General features: G+C 42.1%; 1 protein-coding gene across 1 annotated transcript; it reads left to right on the top strand.

Moving 5' to 3' along the window:
• Positions 1–33: 33 nt before the first annotated feature.
• Positions 34–12672, top strand: AURKA (aurora kinase A). The gene is made up of 9 exons (XM_075276871.1): positions 34–220; positions 499–561; positions 1476–1758; positions 3591–3669; positions 4769–4960; positions 6070–6208; positions 8051–8199; positions 11085–11259; positions 12195–12672. The coding sequence occupies exons 2-9, from the start codon at positions 505–507 to the stop codon at positions 12369–12371; spliced, it is 1251 nt and encodes a 416-aa protein (XP_075132972.1). The 5' UTR covers positions 34–220; positions 499–504; the 3' UTR covers positions 12372–12672.
• The last annotated feature ends 8494 nt before the right edge of the window (positions 12673–21166 follow it).

The following is a 21166-nucleotide window of genomic DNA, read 5'->3' as shown; positions in this document are numbered from 1 at the left end:
GCACTGCAGCCAATCAGCGTCGGGAAAGGTTTAAAGCGCTTTAAAAGCGGGCGGTTTGAATCGCTGTAGATACGGGCGGTTGGTGGATGTGCTGAGGAGAGAGTTAGGCCTTGAGGTCGGAGAAGTAAGGCCTCACTGCTTGCGTACTATTGTCTGGGAGGAAGACTGCTTTCCTGTGTACTGCAACGTATCCTGCTCGGCTCTGCCTGTACTAGTCCAGGTGTGTGCGACTATACCCAAGAGCTAGCACTCTAATGTCCCCATGTAACCACTGCTCTGCCGCACATAACCCGGTGGTATGTCTGATAGTCACGGAGTATTGCGGATGGTAACGCCCTGGCGGCCGTATCTTACGTGACATAGCAGGTCTCTAGTGCCCACTTATCTTGGTATCCCGGGGAGAGCTGTGGCTCCTCCTGCTTCTTGTTCCCCTTTCTGTGCTCCTATGTAGCCTTATTATCCTTCCAGTCACTTCATCCCTCTGTCCTCTTGTTATAGGACGCTATGGAGCAGCGATTGGCCAAAGAAAACCGTAATGGACTTCCAAGCAGTAACGTGAAGGTAGGAGGTTGTTGTGGAAGGAGAATGCACGGGCTACTCACTAATCCACGAGTATGTATGTCTTCATGTGACAGTGCAGTCCTTGGAAGGGTCTTATCCTTTACCTGCCATCTGTGGTGAGAGCTGGGAAGGCTGCTTCATGTATTTAGCATAAGATGTCCTGCCAAAGTCTGAAAGCCAGGTGTGGCATGTAAAATGTAGTCTACCACCTTCCTCAGGGATATTCAACTCTTACAATACAAAGCATATCATAGTGAGACACCATATCTGTTATATATGGCAAGTTTTATAGATATGCGCCCCCCCCCCCCAAAAAAAAACCCCACAAACTTTGAAGTCTTATGCAAATGTTGGTCCTCTGCAAGCAGTAGTCAGCCTGCTAGAGCACTGTTACTGTTCTAGTATGAGTGAGATCACCATAGAGTGGGAAGATCAAATCTCTCTATATAAGGTGAAGTGAGCTGAGTGACAAGAACAGGGATAAGAAGGCTGGCCCCAGTGCACCAACTGCCTGTTTTACATAAGATTTCAAAGTTCTTTTTCTTTAAATCTACAAAACCTCTATACATAAAGGTTTGCCTGTATCACTAACCTGGTGGTGGCAGTTTGCATATACTCGGAGAGGTGGTAGAATCTCTCTAAGGGTTTACTAGCTGTCTTATTGCAAGGGGTTCAATGTGTTAAACTTTTTGTTACTGCTTGTAAACTAATGCACACTTGTGTATGACATTACTGCTTTGAAGGGAGGGCAGTGGGCACCCCAGACTGATGGGTGGGTGGTGTTAGGTACGCATCTATTTTTATGGCACTAAAGGGCTAAGGTTATCCAATTATAACTATTACATTGTAACATGACAATCCTGTCATTGCTTCAGACTTGCGTATTTTTTTTTTTATCCTCCTTTGATCTTCAGAGCTTAATGTCTATGGCTGATGGACCCAGACGTATCCCAGTTAACCAGCAACATTCTGCCCAGGCAAAGCAAACTGGCAACAGTGTGGCCCCACAAAGAATTCTCTGCTCCTCCAACATGCCGCAGAGGGTTCTCTCTCAAAAGCCAGTTATTCCCAATCAGAAGCAATCGACGGCACAGCCAACTAATAATTCACAACTAAAGTCTAATGTTCCAGCACAAAATCCATGCAAATCACAGGCGGTGCAGGAGAACAGGGACCCAGCCCTGTGTGGCTCAATGGGTAAGACTTTATGAATCAGATACTGTGCCTCAGGAATGGTACGTCCTAGAAAGTTGAGACCTGGTCTAAAACCTTCCCAGGCACCTGATGTACCTGTATGCCACCTATGGTGAATATCAGTCCAGTCCTTTGGTTGTGCATAAAGAACAGACAAACTCGTTATATAGAGAAGAGATGTATCTAACTCTTGAGTAGTGTACCTTTAGTCATGGAGATTATTGCTATACATGCCTCTACAACTCTCTTGGAGACATTTTGCCCAGTTGACTGACTAGAGGGTGCGTATTATTGACCTGAGAGAACTGGTATGGTGACTTGTCAAAATTGTTCACCCTCTAGTTGTTCTGAGCTTGCTGTTAGGTGTCAGGCACCCCTATAGTGATATCAGGAACCTGAACAGACCAATGATATGTGTAGGACATCCTTTGGCCACATGTGGCAAGGCTAACTGCCATCTTTAGAGAGGACCTTTCATCACCTCCACCTATTCAAGTTCTTAGCATCTGTTAAAGGGATTCTATTACTATTCCATTTTTAGCCAAACCCATGTTGGAATGGCCTTAAAGGATATTCTTCCCCTACCTTTACAAGTCTCTGTGTTTGGTATATATTTCTAGTTACTTCATTATGGTAATGCGTTTTTTCACAGCACTGGGGGCATCCTCTGTGCTGTGAGAACTCTCCAGTGCTGCCTTCTTGGTCTCTGCCTCTTCTCCTTTTTGACCACAGGAAAATGGCCAACTGCGCATGTCCATACAGCAGAGATGCTGGAGCTAATGCCTGTGATCAGAGTTTTCTCTGATTTTGGGTATTAATACTTCAAAGACCCCCCTCCCCCCCTAAAAGTTTAAAAATGGCCCCCTGGGCCAATCCTGACAGTCCCCATACCGTTTAAAGTTGCAGGAGCCGACCTGTTCCTGTGACAGCTGGGAGCCTACTGAAGGCTCCCAGGCCTGTCATAGACCAGCTGTACAGAATCTCCCATAGACTGCAATACGGGTGTGTTTTCGTCCCCCCCCCCCCCTCTGATTTAAAAGGTGTTTGGTTTTTTTTTTTTTTTGGGGGGGGGGGGGGGGGGGTTTGCAATAGAAATTCCCCAAAATGGTATACCAAAAAAAAAAAAAAAAAAAATGCATCTGGCACTGCAAAACGTGCTCTATGGTCTTGCAGCTGTTGTAGAGCTACAACTCCTATATTAAATATTTTACTTATTTATTTATTTTTTGGCTTAGTTTTCTCCATCTTCCTCCTTTAAAACCCAGGTGTGTGTTATAGTCCAATGTCTTAGTCTGAAAAATATAGTGCTTGCCAATCAGCTCAGCTAATTGGAGTCTTGCTGATAAAGCCCAGTCTGTTATTTATGTAAACACACAGATAAGAGTCCCTTCTCTACAAGCATGTGCATATTATCTGATCTGCATAAGTATTGATACTGCAGTGTCCTGTTCAGGGAGGGGGACAGGGGAGAAATACAGGAAAGGAGAAGAGACTGCAGGCAAAGCTGAAACAGTGAGATGGGGGGGACGGGACCCCTTTAAGTTCTAATGTCAGAGCTCAGAATGACACTCCTTGCCTGACCCTGCCCTTCTGACAGTACAGAGTCTAAATGGCATATCAGGTGCATATATATTTATATTCAAAGAGAACAGCCTTGATTGCTTAAAGGTTCTCTATAATCAGGGTAATTCTCTCAGGAATGTCTCCACCAGATAACACTACCTTGGTCAGCCTGGTTGCAAGATTTTTGCAATGGAACATTGCACCCTCATCGGTTTTATGATTTTCATAAATCTGACCCAGTGTTTCTTTGTTTTTTTTTTTTCTGTTAATAGCACAAACTGTAGAAAAGAAGGCAGCTGCTGATCAGAACAAGGCTCCAGCTGCAACAGTCAACAAGGAAGAGGGTAAAAAGTGAGTAGATTAATTGCTATACTGCCACTAGTACTTGTCTTTCAGGAATGTCTTAAATGAGTTTTCTTGAAAAGCTGAAATGTTACTGCCCAGCAAAACCCAGCACGAAACAGCCGCATGACTTGTATTGGTCTAACGTATAATATTGCATAGTTTGCAAACATTGCCTCTGACTGTATAGGCCTTCATACATGTCCTATCAGTTTTTCTGCTACTAATAGCACTATGGCTGCAGCACACTTTACATTTGGGTCTCTGGCTGGGGACTCTAAAGTCTGTCTACCCCTATCCAGGATGACTAGTTTAGTCTACCTGTAACTGTCCAAAGTAACTGTGTGAGCAAACATGGCTAAAACAAAAACAAAACAGGCAACTGTTATAGGAGATCCAGGAACAGTGAACTGAAAATATTCTACTCTATTCTAGCACCTACAATTCCAGAATGACAAGGAAAAGATCAATCTTTGAGCAGTCAGAAAAGCTACTTGTCTATGACTCATATCCTATGTTTAACCACACAAGCAGCCTACTAGGAAAATTAAAAATTTGTCTTCCCTGTGTAGAGACCAGTCCCTCTCCCTCCATTCACTGACTTGTTTTGCATCTATGCAGTCAAAACTAGTCAAGCAAAAAGTAATCTGGCTAGGAAGGAGACTCCTAGTGGCAGGAACATTAATCTTGTTGCAGAACCATCCAGATGCTTTGACCATTATTGATCACAGCATCTGAGGTGGTTAAGCCACAGGAATCGGAGTATTTCCTCACTCTGGCAGTTAGTCCTGGCTCACGGCTGTAGGAGACATGGCTGCTTTCTTCTCAGGAAGTGACTGGTCACATGGCTAAGCTGCACTTTAATCTTCATTTAAATGGGATGGAGTTGTCTCCTTGCCATGTGACCGAAAGACCATAGGCCACTTCCTGGAAAGAAAACAGCCTGTGCCGTGTATGCGCACAGATTCACTGGGCCTGATGTGTTAAGTGTGAAATGAGCCCTAGAAATAACTTGTGTTCTTCAAATTACTTTGACTATACAAGAAATATGGCAGCTTGACTGTCCTGAACATGCTGTTGGTACTTTTTGTTTTAATTGTTCCTTCAGGAAGCAGTGGTGTCTTGAAGACTTTGAGATTGGCCGGCCTTTAGGAAAAGGAAAGTTTGGTAATGTGTACTTGGCCCGAGAAAAGCAGAGTAAATTCATCTTGGCACTGAAGGTTCTGTTTAAGTCCCAGCTGGAGAAAGCTGGTGTGGAACATCAGTTGCGCCGAGAAGTCGAAATTCAGTCTCACTTGAGGTGAGTACATGTCCTAAATTGAGGGCCCTACAACTTAGAATATAAGTGGTAAAGAAGAAAGTTTTGGGGGTCATGTTTTAGCTTGGTCTGACTTTGGACTCTGTCCTAGAATCCTAGGCAAAGCAATTTCCTCTTGTATATAAATGATTTACTTGAAAATGGGGCTCTAAAGCTGAATAATGGGCATATTTGGGAACTGTAGAAAGACAATTGGGTCATGCAATAAGGTTTGTAATTTACTGCTAATAGACTGCCTTTAAAGCACTATTCCAGTTTTTGCCTTTCATGACTCTTCCTTCTGTCTCAGTTAATCTTCTCCCACAGTCCGGTCACAATGCCCTCATTGACTTCCACAGTTTTATGAGCAATTTTCTGTAAACATGGTGACTGACGTCCTGGCAGGTATATAGTTTTGAGCTCTGTAGTGTTTTGCAAAGACTGAAAATGGGCATGGGTAACAGTCTCGGCAGCTTAAACCCACTTCCATGACTACAAGGTAGAGAATATCATACACCTTTATAATACATGCATTTCAAACTTTGTTCATACATCTGTGTCAGTGCACAATGGCATGGACTATTCTTAGACCTGTGACACTCATTCATACATGAACTATATAGGACTAAACGTGTTGGTTGTGTGATAGCCCGCCTCCCTTGTATTCTTCCTTCAACTTCTTCTTAGGCTAATTGCACAGTCATCCATGTGCTGCCCATGCAATGACTGGGGGCCTACAGAAAAATTACCACAAAGCCCAACAGGAATAGGACCTCAATGGGACAGTGCTATCCAGGAAAAATCCCAGATGGCACACTGAAGTGTGTGTCTGTTTATCAAATGTAGTGACCCAGTTTCCTACTCAATACTGGGGCCACGTGGCTATGTTTTGCCTTATTGTGCTAGCTTGGAGACAATACATGGTACTGATCCGTGGTTTATAGCATTCTTCGGTGAAGGGTAAATACTGATACAATAAATGTGAATAGAATTTTAAATACAGGTGTATTATAATACTGTGCAATTTAAAGTTGTATATTTTTTATTACGGTTTCTCAGTCTTCAACACAAGAATACTAAATACAAATTTTTATCCCCCCCCCCCCTTCAAGACATTCCAATATTCTGCGTCTTTATGGCTATTTTCATGATGCCACAAGAGTTTACCTCATCTTGGATTATGCCCCCCGTGGGGAGCTCTACAGGGAACTTCAGAGGTGTACTAGATTTGATGACCAGAGATCTGCTACAGTAAGTAAAATGTGCCCCAAACACTGATAACATTATGACCCTAAAGCAACGGTGTCAAACTACTTTTTGACAAGAATCAGCCTATTGGGTCTTCAAAGGGCCGTTAGTAATTCTGCAACTGTATAAATGAAGCGATGCCTTAACTTGCATTTATAGGCATATTGTTTATTAAGACACTACTATAATGTGTATTTAGTACCTTTACAGGTAATGGAGCCCCTCACACGTGGGTAATGTGCTAATTGTTCCCCCACATAGATATTTTTGACTCTCACAAGTAATACTTCTCCATTATATACTGTCCAGGCCACTCAACACTGAATTGAATACTTACCATTTCTTCTTGCAAAGTGCTGATGTGGCACTCATCTCTGGATCTCTTCTATTGTCCTCCAGGCTACCTTGTCAACTAGAGCAGGAGACAGCATGGCTGGAAGGACCTTATGAGGTACACAGCCAGGTGCCACATGTGTGCTTTGAAGGAAGAAGAGGGGTGTGAAATCCCTACACCTGGAGACAGTAGTGTGGTGAGGTGGCCCGAGTCCCCCTGGTTTAGGGGCCCAGTCACCAGGTCAACTGCTGTGACCCTATAGAGGGCCTTTCATGTCCTTAGGCACATGTGGTTTTATACACCACTAGAAAGCCTAAATTCATGTCACTGTCAGCTTTTTCTGTTATGTGCCTTGGGTGAACTCTGTGCCATTACCAATAGCTCTTCACTGTCAGAAGGGTGTTCCTCACAGTCTAACTGGGAACATTCCCTCCTGACAGTATTGTGAGGGGTTGTTCCATGATGGTGAGCAGTACTAGCCCCAAACACATAATATGGCTCCTACACAATGACTCATCTTTATTTTGCCCTGCACAGTGTTAGGCAACTGCCTATTGTATTACTGCGATAGGTCTCAGCCAATAACTTACAATAACTTAGTTCATGCCATGAGATGCCACCTGAGACTATTGCCTTGTGGCAGATGAGGCCGCACCACCGTGGGCCTTGTAGTGTTTATAAAACTGAAGAGGCAACTTGAAGTGACCATTCCAATCCACTGTCTGAATAAAGCCTAACACAACTTTTGATTTCTAGTGGTATTTGTAATATCTATCAAATTTATACAGGATTTCACAAAAGTGATCCAAATGTATTTATTCTTTCACATTTTCCTTGGCTTCTGTCTAGACAGCGGTTTCTGCCTCTCACTGAATGTTACTGTGTACAGGAGTACCTGTGTAAGGGCTCATTCACATCTGCACCCGACACTCCGTTCTGCAGGTTTCCGTTTCCTGCACAGAACAGGGCAGGAAGCCGAAACCTGCCAGCATGTTTCCAAACCCATTCATTTGAATGGGTTTGAAGAGTGTCTGGCCGTGAGCGTTTTATGCTCTCCAGCGTAACTTTTTTTTTTTTTTTTAATCACCCCTTCATTATTTTATTTTTCACCCCTACATTCATCTTGTATGCAATTCTGGAAATGGATGGGACCCTAACAATCTCTTAATTCCCTACACCATCATTGGAGGGGTAGAACTTCAAAAGGTGGTGCAACACCTTAAGTTAAAGGAATAGTTGGCAAAACTTCTACATTTATTTATTTTTGACCCTGAAAGATCATACTACCTGGCTCCCATGGTACACTGTAGCATAAATAAACTACTACTACAACCTCTGCAAGTGTTCTTGATCTGTGTATCCCTAGCTGGTGTTGCTAGCCGCATGGGGCCAAGCAGATGTGAGCTCTAGGTGACAGCAGTGGGGAGAAATGTGCTCCTCTTTCAGCAGACAGTCACTGAAGTGTCATGTAAAAAATTTATACATTTTTTTTTTTTTTCTTCCCCCTCCAGTACATCACAGAGCTGGCAGATGCCCTCTTGTATTGTCACTCCAAGAAGGTCATACACAGGGACATCAAGCCTGAGAATCTTCTTCTGGGGTCAAATGGGGAGTTGAAGATAGCAGATTTTGGCTGGTCAGTGCATGCTCCATCTTCAAGGTGAGTGCCATATGTCCACAACATGGCAATTCCCTGTACTGTATATATAACAAACAAATTGAGAATCCCAAAATATAATAAAATACAAATAATTTTATTAATGAATCTATATAATCCAAATCAACACATAAAATAGGGAAGACAAACAAGGGGACCAAGACCCCCCCCCCCCCCCCCCCCCCCCCCCCCCCCCCCCCCCCCCCCCCGCACACGCACACACACTATAATGCCTTACCCTCCCACAAACATCCCTGTACTGGCAGGAATCTGAATTGATTTATGTATTGTGCAGTCAGTGCCTCAAACTGTTATAGAACAGTTGTATCCTTATAAAATACAAAAAATGGGGGGGTCCTAGATCTGATCTCATAACATCACTTTCTATTCCAGATTCATTCACCAGAACTCTTGTACACTGCTTTGTACACATTATAAACAGCAAACTGTATCCATACATCAGTCCCTATATTCACAGGGTTGGTATGAGATCAGATCTGAAACCAAAAGTTCACTGCATGTTGGATTGGTTTTGTAACCTAGAAAATATTCACTTGTAATTGACATTTGGAAGGTTTTTGATCTCGCATTTTTTTTTTTTTAAATTTTTTTTTTTTTTTTTTTTTTTTATATAAGCATTCACACTACATAATTTGACAACCTTGATGCATCAATCGGAAAGGTGTACTGGTGACTCTGCTTTCTATTCAAACAAGTCTATTGACGTTTTTGTAGATGTGGTGTGTGGTTTTTTGTTTGTTTTTTTTTGTCTTAATGCATTATCTCTTGTTACTATGGTGGCAGACCTTGTCATGAAATTGGTTATGTACATGTATACAAGGTGGAGGTCAGTCAGAAACAGGGCAGGGTATAATGTAGCAGAGTTTCTCCCCCCCCCCCCCCCCCCTCCCAACAGCTCTATGCAAAGGTCACCCTGCTCTGTCCAACCTGTCATATAATGTAGAATGAGCACTTGACTAGACTTCTGAGGTAAGGTAACATTGTGAATGTAATACAGATGCAGGCTTTATGGATAAAGTTGCTGATCTCTCCACTGGGTCACTCTAACCAGACCAAAGGATCAAAGTTTTTGCAAAAAATCAATTATCCTGTGACGATACTTAATCCATTAACTTTATCTCCTTATGCAAGGAAGCGGGTGGAAGGGGATGTTAATTGCCATGTCAGGAGCAGCCAAACAGACTGAATTTTTACCACTAAAATAAAATCTCTCACTTATTCTGACCTTGGTGGGCATCTCCAGCATGTCTACATATAGGTGGTTATCGGCTGCAGAGTAGGATCACTTTGTCAGAGGATGGCCATGTGTCAGTATGCTCCTTGTCACAATCTTTTGTGTATCTGTATAAAATGGATGTTAAGACAAATTAATATTGCATTTCCATTGCTGTGTTGTTTAAACAAAATCTTGGAATTCATTGATCGTATAATTTAAAATGCATTATAAATGTTGGTGAGGGCCAGCTTTGACCCCATGATGGTGGGGGTACTCTGAGTGCAGTAGTAATGTGCTGTAATCTCTCTGAGCACTAGAACCATGGTAACCGCTGCCTGCGGTGTCCTCTGACGGCAACTGACTGGCCTTCACCCAAGGCCGTGCTTTCATAGTATGCATGCTTTACACTGATTATTTTCTGAATAATTCTTCACACTGGCTTTAAACCTTGACTGAGCCTTTAAAGACTCTCTGCTTAAATGGAGTCTACCAACCCAAAGCATATTCAGCTGTGATCAGATGTATACCTTTTTGTTATGTGCGTCACGTTTGTAGATTTTATGAAAACCAAAACAAAACACTGAAGCCTTATGCAGGTGAGGGGGAGCTGCAGCCCTGTTAGCACTGCTTTTTGCTGCTCAGTAAGGGTCAGTTCACATGTGAACTGCCCGCACGGGTTTTGACACGGAGACGCGGTGAGCCGCGTCTCTCTCGTCAGGGTGGGGGGTAGTCTAGCAGTTAGAGGAGGGGAGAACAACAGAAAAAAAAAAGGGGGTTGGGGGAGGAGTAAGCATTGGAGACCTGATAGGTGTCCAATGAGACCTGTTGGCTTTGAAGGCCTCCACCTTCAAGGGAAGCAGTAAGGCATTTCAGACTGCAGTCATCTTTCATGTGATCTATCAACTCTGATTCCATGGGGGAAGCCCTTTCTTGAATGAAGAACAATAAGTGTCTTGGCAGCAGTGCATAAATACAGAAATGGCTTTGATGTACTTACCCCAGTGCCTAGGGAGTAAATTAAGTAATAGGTAAGAGGGTCCAGTGGGACTCTCTGTACAAATAGAATCAGTGAGGCGTGGACCATGAAACAGTTCCAAAAAGTGATACAACGTGCCTGAGATTTCAATGGGTTTTTGAAGTCTGAATCCATCTTATGGGCCCCTTCACACGACGTAAGCACGCCGCTCATTTATACACGTGTCCGAGTGCAGCACTTCAAAACAGAGCCCATTGATTTCAATGGGAAGTGTGCATATATGTCGCTATTCGCGCGCTTCCCATTGAATTCAATGGGATCTATTTTGAAGTGCCGCGCTCGGATACGTGTATGCATGTCTAAATGAGCAGCGTGCTTACGCTGTGTGAAGGGGCCCTAAGATGAGTCATATCAGCTAGAGGAGAAAACTGCTACTGACACCCATTGAAATGAATGGGGTGTTTTTAAAGTGGATTCTGCCTCAATCAGTCTGCAAAAAAAACTAACACTTTATTCACTAAGTCTACAAAAGTAAACATAACCAGGGTATATTTATCACTGTAATGTGTTCTGTAACAGTTGGGACAATTGACCGTATGTTTGGGGGAGGGGGGTGGCGGCAGTAAGTGAAGCTCATAGACTCCCTTTAATTCTCTTGAATAAATTTCTCCTCAGGAGGACAACCTTGTGTGGCACCTTGGATTATCTGCCCCCTGAGATGATTGAGGGTCGCATGCATGATGAAAAAGTTGACCTGTGGAGTCTTGGTGTCCTGTGCTACGAGTTTTTGGTTGGGAAGCCACCCTTTGAAGCTGAAACACACCAGGAAACTTACCGCAGGATATCAAAGGTAAAGAGCAATAAGTGTTGTGAACTCACAATAAGGAGACATAAGCAGAGCTATTGCGATTCCCTCATATAATGTTTGACCAACAGAAGGGGCCATACAATCAGGGGCTCTTGGTAGGAAATGGCTTCGGCTGCTGGTCCTCCCTATGGCTTGAGAAGCCACAGAGGGTCTATGGCTGCCTCTGGTTTCACCAGCTGACACTGGATCCTACACACACTAAGTCTGGTCTATGTTCTCTGGCCTATCTTAAAAAGGAATGTGTGTAAAGAATGAACCAAGGCGGTTTCTGTCACCACTCTTCTTCCAAACCTTGAGTTCATATTCTACAGTTGTCTAGTGTTGTATGCAACCCTAGACAAAAAAAAAAATACTGGAACACCTGATGTCTTCTCATCTTTCCTGCATGTTGGGACACCTATTATTCCCAGTTATCAAGCTGATTGTAATGTCCAACTGGACTTGTAACTGGAAGTACCAAGTTCCTCATACCATGATCACTTACTAAAGGACTTGTGTAGATTGTGCAGTGAACATTTCTCAAATTCCCTCCATGACATCATTACAGGAGATGCATCTTCCTGTGGTGCTTTCATGGAGGGCTACACTAGAAACCGAATTACTGGAAAGTACTAATTCTATTTTTCTGCAGACATGTTGGTAGCAGTTTGGGTCTGATGGCATGCACAAAAGGCTCTCAAGGAAGTTGGCTGCTGCTCAGATGTAGGAGTCCTGTAGCTGTACTGTCCTTCATTCCAGTAAATAACTTTAGCTGACTACACTGTTGCCAATATGTAGTGTAGATCCCATTTCTAATCTTAGATTGAGGGGATGATGGCAATTGCTTCTAGTTTTGTACAAGATCCCACTCATTAATGTACAGACATCTGCATGGTTCCAGTCCTCTTGTTTACCTCCTTGCTCTGTTCTTGTTACAGGTGGAGTACCAATTCCCTCCCTATGTCTTGGAGGGTGCCAAAGACCTAATTTCTAAGCTGCTAAAGCACAACCCAAACCACAGGCTGCCTCTAAAGGGTGTACTTGAACACCCCTGGATTGTACAGAACTCCATTAAGCACCCCAAGAAGGCAGAGGGCAACCCAGACAAGATTTAATGAGTTGATGAGGCTGCTCTCTTCTAACAAAGCTTTCATTACCCAACAACTATTCCATGTTCATCATATTAAACCTAGCAATTCTTCTAATCTGTGTTCATAGTTTCCATTGAGTTTCCCCTTTGGAGTCTGAGCGATAAGTGGCCCTGCTGTGAATACACTGAATGAACACTTGTGAGAACACAGGAGCCTGTGGATGAGGAGACCAGTGCAATAGCCATCTTACAATGCTGTAATGTATTTATTGAGACTGCAGGCGCAGTCTTCACCAGCTGCTTGAGTCTGTGAATGGGTCATCCTGATCTACTACATGTAAATATCTCTTCAAAAATGTTCTCTTTTCTAATGTTCTGTCTTTCATTGTTTATGTAAGGTAACTTTTAAAAGTATAAATAAAAAAAATAATTTTTATTTTATGCTTGTGCGGCCTTTTTGTGAACAGAAGCCTGATGTCTTCAGCCTCTGGATGGATGTGCTAAAGTTCATTCATTTACTGCCAGAATAATTAAGAAAATGGAGGCATTGGAACACAAGGGGGACAGATACAATTTGGGAATATAAACCGCAACAATTATTGCAAATCCTGTTCCGGCTGTCACTCTTGCATCACAAAATTATCACAATACATGGGGCCACACGGTGGCTCAGTGGTTAGCACTGCAGCCTTGCAGCGCTGGAGTCCTGGTGTTCAAATCCCACCATGGGCAAAAAACCATCTGCAAGGAGTTTGTATGTTCTCCCCATGTTTGCATGGATTTCCATCCACATTCCAAAAAAAGACATACTGATAGGGAAAAATGTACATTGTGAGCTCCATGTGGGGCTCACAATCTACATTTAAAAAAAAAAAAAAATTATCACAATACCTGAAATCTATGCCAGCCACAAGCCTGACCAGCTGAATACGTACATGCCTAGTCATAAATCATGCTAATCTGGTGTGAGGGGAAAATATCTGTGTAGAGAGAGATTAGCTTTCCGCCATCTTGATCTGAAAATCTCCATTTTGTTCTCAGTCTCCATTATAAAAAGTTACCTGTCATGTAGCTTGCTTAAACCTTGAGATTTGCAGTTCTGCTCTCGTCTTATTTAGAAGAAGAGCTTGGAATGTTTCATAACAAGACTCATAATGTTCACAAGATATGAAGTCAGTTCTAATCGCTTGTTTTGTGTAGCATCCACTAACATGAAACCTGGAAGGTCATGGCATCCATTTTGGCAGACTGTGCTAGTCTGATTAGAAACTGAAATGGAGGACACGGACAACCATGTGTTAACCCATGAATTGTTTATGCACGTATTTATCATTTGTAAACACCTATTCTATACTCTGACCAATGATAATTCATATCTATCTATGATGTAGTTAGGCCTAAATTAGCATAGTCATTATTCCACATGTAATAAATGTCAGAACATTTTGATATACATCTGAGTATGTGTGGCTTTGTTTTCCCCGTACGGGCAACAATTTCGCTCTTAACCAGTTAAGGACCGCTGGCCGTAAATTTACGGCCAGCAGTCCTGGTCTCTAAGACCAGCCGATAGTAAATTTACGGCCGGTCTTCAGAGACTCACTAGGCAGGGGGTGGGGTGGGGGGAGGGCAGGAGTTAGGTGTTACTGACACCTAACCACCCCCTCAACAACGTTCAGTCGGACTCAGTTCCGACTGAATGTTTTAACCCTTTCGATCCTGCCGTGAAACATCACGGCGCGATCGAAAGGGATCCGCCGCAGATTGAAGGTGATCGGCACCCCCCCGCGGCGAGATCGGGGGGTGCCGATGTCAGTAGAAGGTAGTCTGGGGTCTGGCCAGTGACCCCCAGACTACCGGAGCCCCCACATACCTGGTTGATCCTGCCGACCGATGGAGGAAGTGAGCGATGTGTCTCACTTCCTCTGCAGCTTGCAGGACACGAGCAGGCTCATGTCCTGCTCGTGTCTTGCAAGCTACTATACAGAATCAGTTGGTGCTTTCATCAAAGCATCAACTGATTCAAGTGTCCTAAATGGACACATGAAAAAGTTAAAAAAAAAAAAAAAAAAAGTTAAAAAAATAAAGTGTATGAAAAAAGTAAGTTATAAAGCCCAAAAATCCCTTTTTCTCTATACAAAATGAATTATATAAAAAGGTACTAAAAATTAATAAAAACAATGCATATTTGGTATCGCCGCGTCCGTAACAACCTGTACAATAAAACTGAAATAATATTTAATGTATACGGTGTACATCTGAAAAAAAAAACGGAAAAAACCCGCCGGAAGTAATGATTTTTCACCATATCACCTTACAAAATATGCTATAAAAAGTGATCAAAAAATCATATGCACCCCACAACAGTACCAATAAAAAGCGCAGGTTGTCCCGCAAAAAATAAGCCCTCAACCAACACTGTCAACCGAAAAATAAAAATGTTACGCCTCTCAGAAGATGGCGATGCAAAAATCACTGATTTATGTCCCCAAATGTTTTTGTTCTGCAGAATTAGTATCGCATAAAAAAATACTATAAATGAGGTATCGCCGTAACCGTACTGACCCACAGAATAAAGGCTACATGTTACTTATACTGTACGCTGCATGGCGCAAAATTTAAAGGGTACAACTCAATGCCAGGATTGATTTTTTTTTTTTTTTTTTTTTTTTTTTTTTTTTTTAATCCAGCAAGAAAGAGTTAATAAAATGTATTCAGTATGTTGTAGGCACCCAAAAATGGTGTCATTACAAAATACATCTCATCCTGCAAACAACAAGCCCTTATATGGCCACGTCACCAAAAGAATAAAGAAAATATAGCATCTACCAATGTGAAGACAAAAAACCCCAAAATCGCCAAATTATTAGAATACAACTGGCGGCGTCAGGAAGGGAATATATAAGCAGTGTGAGCGAATATCAGGGGACACCCCAGATTTACAGCTTATGAGGGAACAGACACCAGAAGTGACCCCCAGAGTGACTCCCCCAATCATAGGAGCTACTGGGACATAGTAGGGAATTTGGTGTCTGCAATGTTTTCCGCACCGCTTATATATTCCCTCTTCGCCATCCGCCGTGCAGTCACGTCCGGATACTAATACTCACTACACCCCCTGAGAAATTCTTTGAGGGGTGCAGTTTTCAAAATGGGGTCACTCCTTTGGGGAATCCACTTTTCTGGTACCTTACAGGCTCTACAAACATGACATGGCGTCCAGATACCAAACATCTGAATCTGTACTCCAAAAGCCTCATCGCGCTCCTTCCCTTCTGCGCCCTGCTGTGCGCCCAAACTGCAGTTTATGCCACATGTATGCCACATGTATGACACTGGTGTACCCCGGATAACGGATGTAATGTCATATGTGGGAATAAACTGATATTAGGGCACAGCCAGACACAGAAGGGAAGAAGGGTTATTGGGTTTTTGGAGCGCAGACGGTTTGGTTTTTGGATGCCATGACACTTTTGCACAGCTGAAACGCCAGTAAAATGGAATCCCCTGATATGAGACCCTATTTTGGAAACTACACCCCTGAAGGATTTATCCAGGGGTACAGACAGCATTTTTAACCCCCAAGTTTTGCTATAACTTATTATCCATAAATGAATACGAAGCTGATTGTGAGAGGTGAAAATGACCATTTTTCCAGGAACCCGTCATTTCAGTGCGTAATATGTTGTGCCCGCCTTGTATCAGAGATGAACGCTCTATAAGCTGTTGTGCCCGGGATACCACCCGCTTACCAGTTTTTGGAGTGTCTCTGCTGACATAAGTTGGGCACAACATATCGGGTACTGAAATGGCGAATCTCTGGAAATTTTTCATTTTTAACTTCTCATTATCAGTTGCGATTTCATTTCTGGAAACTAAATAAATGCAACACTCAAGGGTTAAAAATTCTCGCTACTCCATTTGATAAATCCCATCAGTGGGCTAGTGTCCAAAATAGGGTGACATGTCTGCGGATTCCACTTTATTGACAATTCAGGGGCTTTGCAAAAGTGACGTCCAAAAACCAAACTGTGCTCCAGAAACCAAAATAGCGCTCCTTCCCTTCTGCGCCCTGCTGTGTGCCCAAACTACAGTTTATGACACATGTATGACACTGGTGTACCCGGGATAACGGACGTAATGTCATATGTGGGTATAAACTGATATTAGGGCACATGTATGACACTGGTGTACCCGGGATAACGTACGTAATGTCATAAGTGGTTATAAACTGATATTAGGGCACAGACGGACACAGAAGGGTTATTGGGTTTTTGGAGCACAGATGGTTTGGTTTTTGGATGCCATGACACTTTTGCAGAGACCCTAAACTTGCCCCTACAAAATGGGGTTTACAGTTACCTCCAGGTCTCTCCAAAAGGAACATGGCCCCCAGAAAGTCCCTCTAAATCTGTACCCCAAAAGCTAAAAAGCGCAGTGCTCCTTCCCTTCTGAGCCCTGCTGTGTACCCAAGCAGCAGTTTACACCCACATATATATTTTTTTGCCCCTCGGGATGGCCCCTTAATAGTTTTAGGAGTGCAGGTCTCTGACAACACAAAGTGGGTGCAACGTATTGGGCACCGAAATGGCATATTTCTTTCAAAATTTCAATTTTCATTTTGGACATTCATTTTTTGGAAGCATTTTAGGCACAAAATGATAATACCCCTTGATTCATTCCATGACAGGTGTAGTTTATAAAATGGGGTCACTTTTGAGGGGTTTCCATTGTATTGGTACTTTAGGGGCTCAGCAAATGTGACATGGCCCCTCAAAACTATTCCAGCCACATCTGCCCTCCAAAATCCAAATACCTCTCTTTCCATTCTGAGCCTCACCATGTACCCATACAGCAGATTATGGCCACATATGGGGTATTGCCGTGTTCAGGAGAAAATTTGTAACAAACTGTGGGGGGCTTTTAATTCTTTAACTACTTGCAAAATTAAAAATATGGCGCTAAATGGACGATACATTGTGAAAAAAAAGAAATTTTTCATTTTTACGTCCCAATGTTAATAAAATCTGTGAAACAGCTGTGAGGCCAAAATGCTCACCAAACCCCTAGATAAATTCTATGAGGGGTGTAGTTTCCAAAATGGGGTCACTTTTAGGGGGTTTCCACTATATTGATATTTTAGGGGCTCTGCAAATGCGACATGGGACTTGAAAAATATTCCAGCAAAATCTGTCCTTCAAAAGCCAAATAGCGCTCTTTCCATTCTGAGCCCCGCCATGTTCCCATACAGCAGATTATTACCACATATGGGGCATTTCCGTGTTCAGGAGAAATTGTTTAACGAACTTTATGGAGCTTTTTCCCCTTTATCCTCTTGTGAAAATGAAAAATTTGGGGCTAAATTGACAGTTTATTGGAAAAAAAGTAATTTTTCATTTTCATGCCCCAATGTTAATAAAATCTGTGAAACAGCTGTAGGGTCAAAATGCTCACTATACCCTTTCATATGTTCTGTGGGGGGTGTAGTTTCCAAAATGGGGTCACTTTTAGGGGGTTTCCACTGTATTGGTACTCTAGGGGCTCTGCTAATGCGACATGGCACCTAAAAATAATTCCAGCAAAATCTGCCATCCAAAAGCAAAATAGCGCTCCTTCCATTCTGAACCCCGCAATGTACCCATACAGCATACTATGGCCACATATGGGGTATTGCCGTGTTCAGGAGAAATTGTTTAACAAACTGTGGGGGGCTTTTACTCCTTTATCCCCTTGTGAAAATTAAAACTTTGGGGATAAAGTGACATTTTAGTAATTTTTCATTTACACATCCCAATGTTAGTAAAATCTGTGGAACAACTGTAGGGTCAAAATGCTGACTATACCCCTTGATGAATTCTGTGAGGGGTGTAGATTCTAAAATGGGGTCACTTTTGGAGGGTTTCCATTGTTTTGGTACTCTAGGGGCTCTGCAAATGAGGCATGGTGCCTGAAAATTATTCCAGCAAAATCTGCTGTTCACACACCCAGTGTCGCTCCTTCCCTTCCATGCACTGCTGTGTACCCAAAAATCAGTTTACGCCCACATGTGGGGTATTTCTGTGTACGGGAGAAATTGCATAACAAAATGTGAGATGCATTTTCTCCTTTAACCCTTTGTGAATGTGTTAATTTTAGGTCTAAATGAATGTATTAATGAAAAAAAATGAAATGTCTAAATTTCACTTCCATATTATGTTTATTCTTATGAAAAACTTAAAGGGTTAACAAACATCCCAAATGCTGTTTTGAATAATTTGAGGGGTGTAGTTTTGAAAATGGGGTGATTTATGGGGGTTTCTATTATATAGGCCTTTATAATTCCTTACAGAACTGAAGCGGTCCCTAAAAAATTGGTTTGGAGAATTTTCTTGCAAATCTAGAAAATCGCTGTTACACTTGTAAGCCTTGTAACGTCCAAAATAAATTAAAAGACAATCAAAAGATGATGCCGATATAAAGCAGAGATATGGGAGATAATATTTATTCATGTATTTGGGTGGTATGACTATCTGCCTGAAAAGCAGAGAATTTCACATTTTGAAAATTGCAATTTTTTCCAAATTTCCATCAAATTTCCTAGTTTTTTTATAAATAAATACAAAAATATTGATTAATATTTACCACTAACATGAAGTATAATGTGTTACGAAAAAAACAATCTCAAAATCATTTGTGTAAGTTAAACCGTCTCAAAGTTATTGCCATTTAAAGTGACACATGTCAGTTTTGAAAAAAAAGGCCTGGTCTTTAACATACTTTTGGGCCTGGTCCTTAACCGGTTAATTTGAAACCGACAGAATGTGCTCCCAGGGGTGTTTTCCCCCAACACTGGCAATTTTGGGGTCCTGACCAATTCCAACATCTGCCATCATGGTACAGGAATGTTGTGGTTTCCCCTCCCCCACCCCCCCCCCCAAAAAAAAAAAAAAAAAAAATATTATATATACATCTACACTGTGAGAAGTGACTTGAATTTTTAATTTCCTATGTGTGTTTTTTTTTTTTTTTTTTTTTTTACGTTTTACTGCATTTATCAATTACCCCACCACCACCCCTTGGGATCTTAAATGAAGACCCAAACCGCTCTAATACCAATTGATCAAAATAGACATTCTTGAAAATGGTACATCTGGCCCAAACACTCCTTATGCACCTCTATACACAAATAGTGTTACAGTTGAGAATATATAAACTACAATATTTATTGATTTTTTTTTTTTTTCTGCAAAGTTTATTTTTGTAATGCCAGGGTCTTGAATGTCAATGGGGTCTGAGCCCCCAGATCTAATCTGTAGTGATGGGGGAAAAAGGTGGAGAGTGAAGACCAGTTGGCTGCCCTACAAATTTGATTTCTCTAGATCAGGGGTAGGCAACCTTCAGCACTCCAGCTGTTGTAAAACTGCAACTCCCAGCATGCATACTTGCTTTGCTGTTCTTGGAACTCCCATGGAAGTGAATGGAGCATGTTGGGAGTTGTAGTTTCACAGCAGCAGGTTGCTGACCCCTGATCAAGGTGTTTGGCTTCTCCACTCAAGATGTGGCAATGACTATAGTGGAGTATCCCTGAGGTCCCCAAGTGGAGACACTCCTGAGGAGTTGTAAGAATGCAATAGCCAATTTCACTCATCTGGACAAGGTACTTTTTGAGTAAGTTTTGCCCCAGGTTGGGACCCGAAAAAAAAGTCACAAAAGGGGAACTAGACTCCCTCCAACCTGAAGTGGCTGACAAATACTATATCAAGCACAGTCTTACATCTAAGCAATGGCATGCAATTTTCTTTTTAGGGTTGGTACAAAAAAGGAGCACAATATCCTGGGTATGGTGAAATCTGGAGGCTACCTTGGGCATAAAGGCGGGGTATGGTCTAAGTATCACCCTATCCACTAAAACTACCAAGAAAGAAGGGTTGGCTGACAGCCTGGAGCTCACTAATCCGCTTGGACATTGTGGGGGCTACTAGTAGAATAGTTTTAATGGAAAGGAACTTAATTGAGATCTCTGACAAGGGTCAATACTTTAGACCGGGGTGCCCAATAAGTCGATTGCGATCTACCGGTCGATTGCAAAGGACGTATGGCAGGCATTTATGTGCAAGAATGAAGTCAAGGCATGCTATCTTATAATTTCCATAGAGGTGTAATAAGAAAGGATGACAATACTGTTTATTTGAAATGTACATTAATATATATTATATACATAAGAAAACTTATGTTATGGTCACTATTACCCAGATGTCCCCCAACCTCCACTTTTGATAATGTGTCAGGTTCATTTGTTAATATTAGGTCTAAAAGTGCCTCGCCTCTTGTTGGGTCCTGCACTAGTTGCGATAGGTAATTGTCTATTACTGACAAGAACCTGTTCCCTTTGTTGGATCTGCAGGTTTCTGCCTCCCAGTTGATATCAGGGTAGTTGAAATCCCCCATAATAATGACTTTATTATGCTTTGCGGCCTCATCTATTTGTTTTATTAGTATATTTTCAGCTTCTTCCATTATATTTGAAGATTTATAACAAACCGCTATCAGTATTTCATTTTTTTTTTTTTGTCCCTCCCTTAATCTCCACCCATAAGGACTCCACATAATCATTTTTCTCCCAGATGTCCTCACGCAGGACTGGCTTAAGGACGGATTTTTATGTATAAGCAAACCCCTCCCCCTTTCCTATTGGTTACACTCCTTTCTAAACATACTGTACCCCTGTATATTTACAGCCCAGTCATAGCCAGAGTCCAGCCATGTCTCACATATAACACATTGTCGTATTTTTCTTCCATTATCACTTCTAGTACTTCCATCTGGTTAGTGAGGCTTCTG

Source organism: Leptodactylus fuscus, chromosome 6 (assembly GCF_031893055.1).
Source record: "Leptodactylus fuscus isolate aLepFus1 chromosome 6, aLepFus1.hap2, whole genome shotgun sequence".
NCBI classification, from domain to species: domain Eukaryota; kingdom Metazoa; phylum Chordata; class Amphibia; order Anura; family Leptodactylidae; genus Leptodactylus; species Leptodactylus fuscus.
The sequence above is the reverse complement of the archived record's forward strand: the minus strand, read 5'-3'. Positions and strand labels throughout refer to the sequence as shown.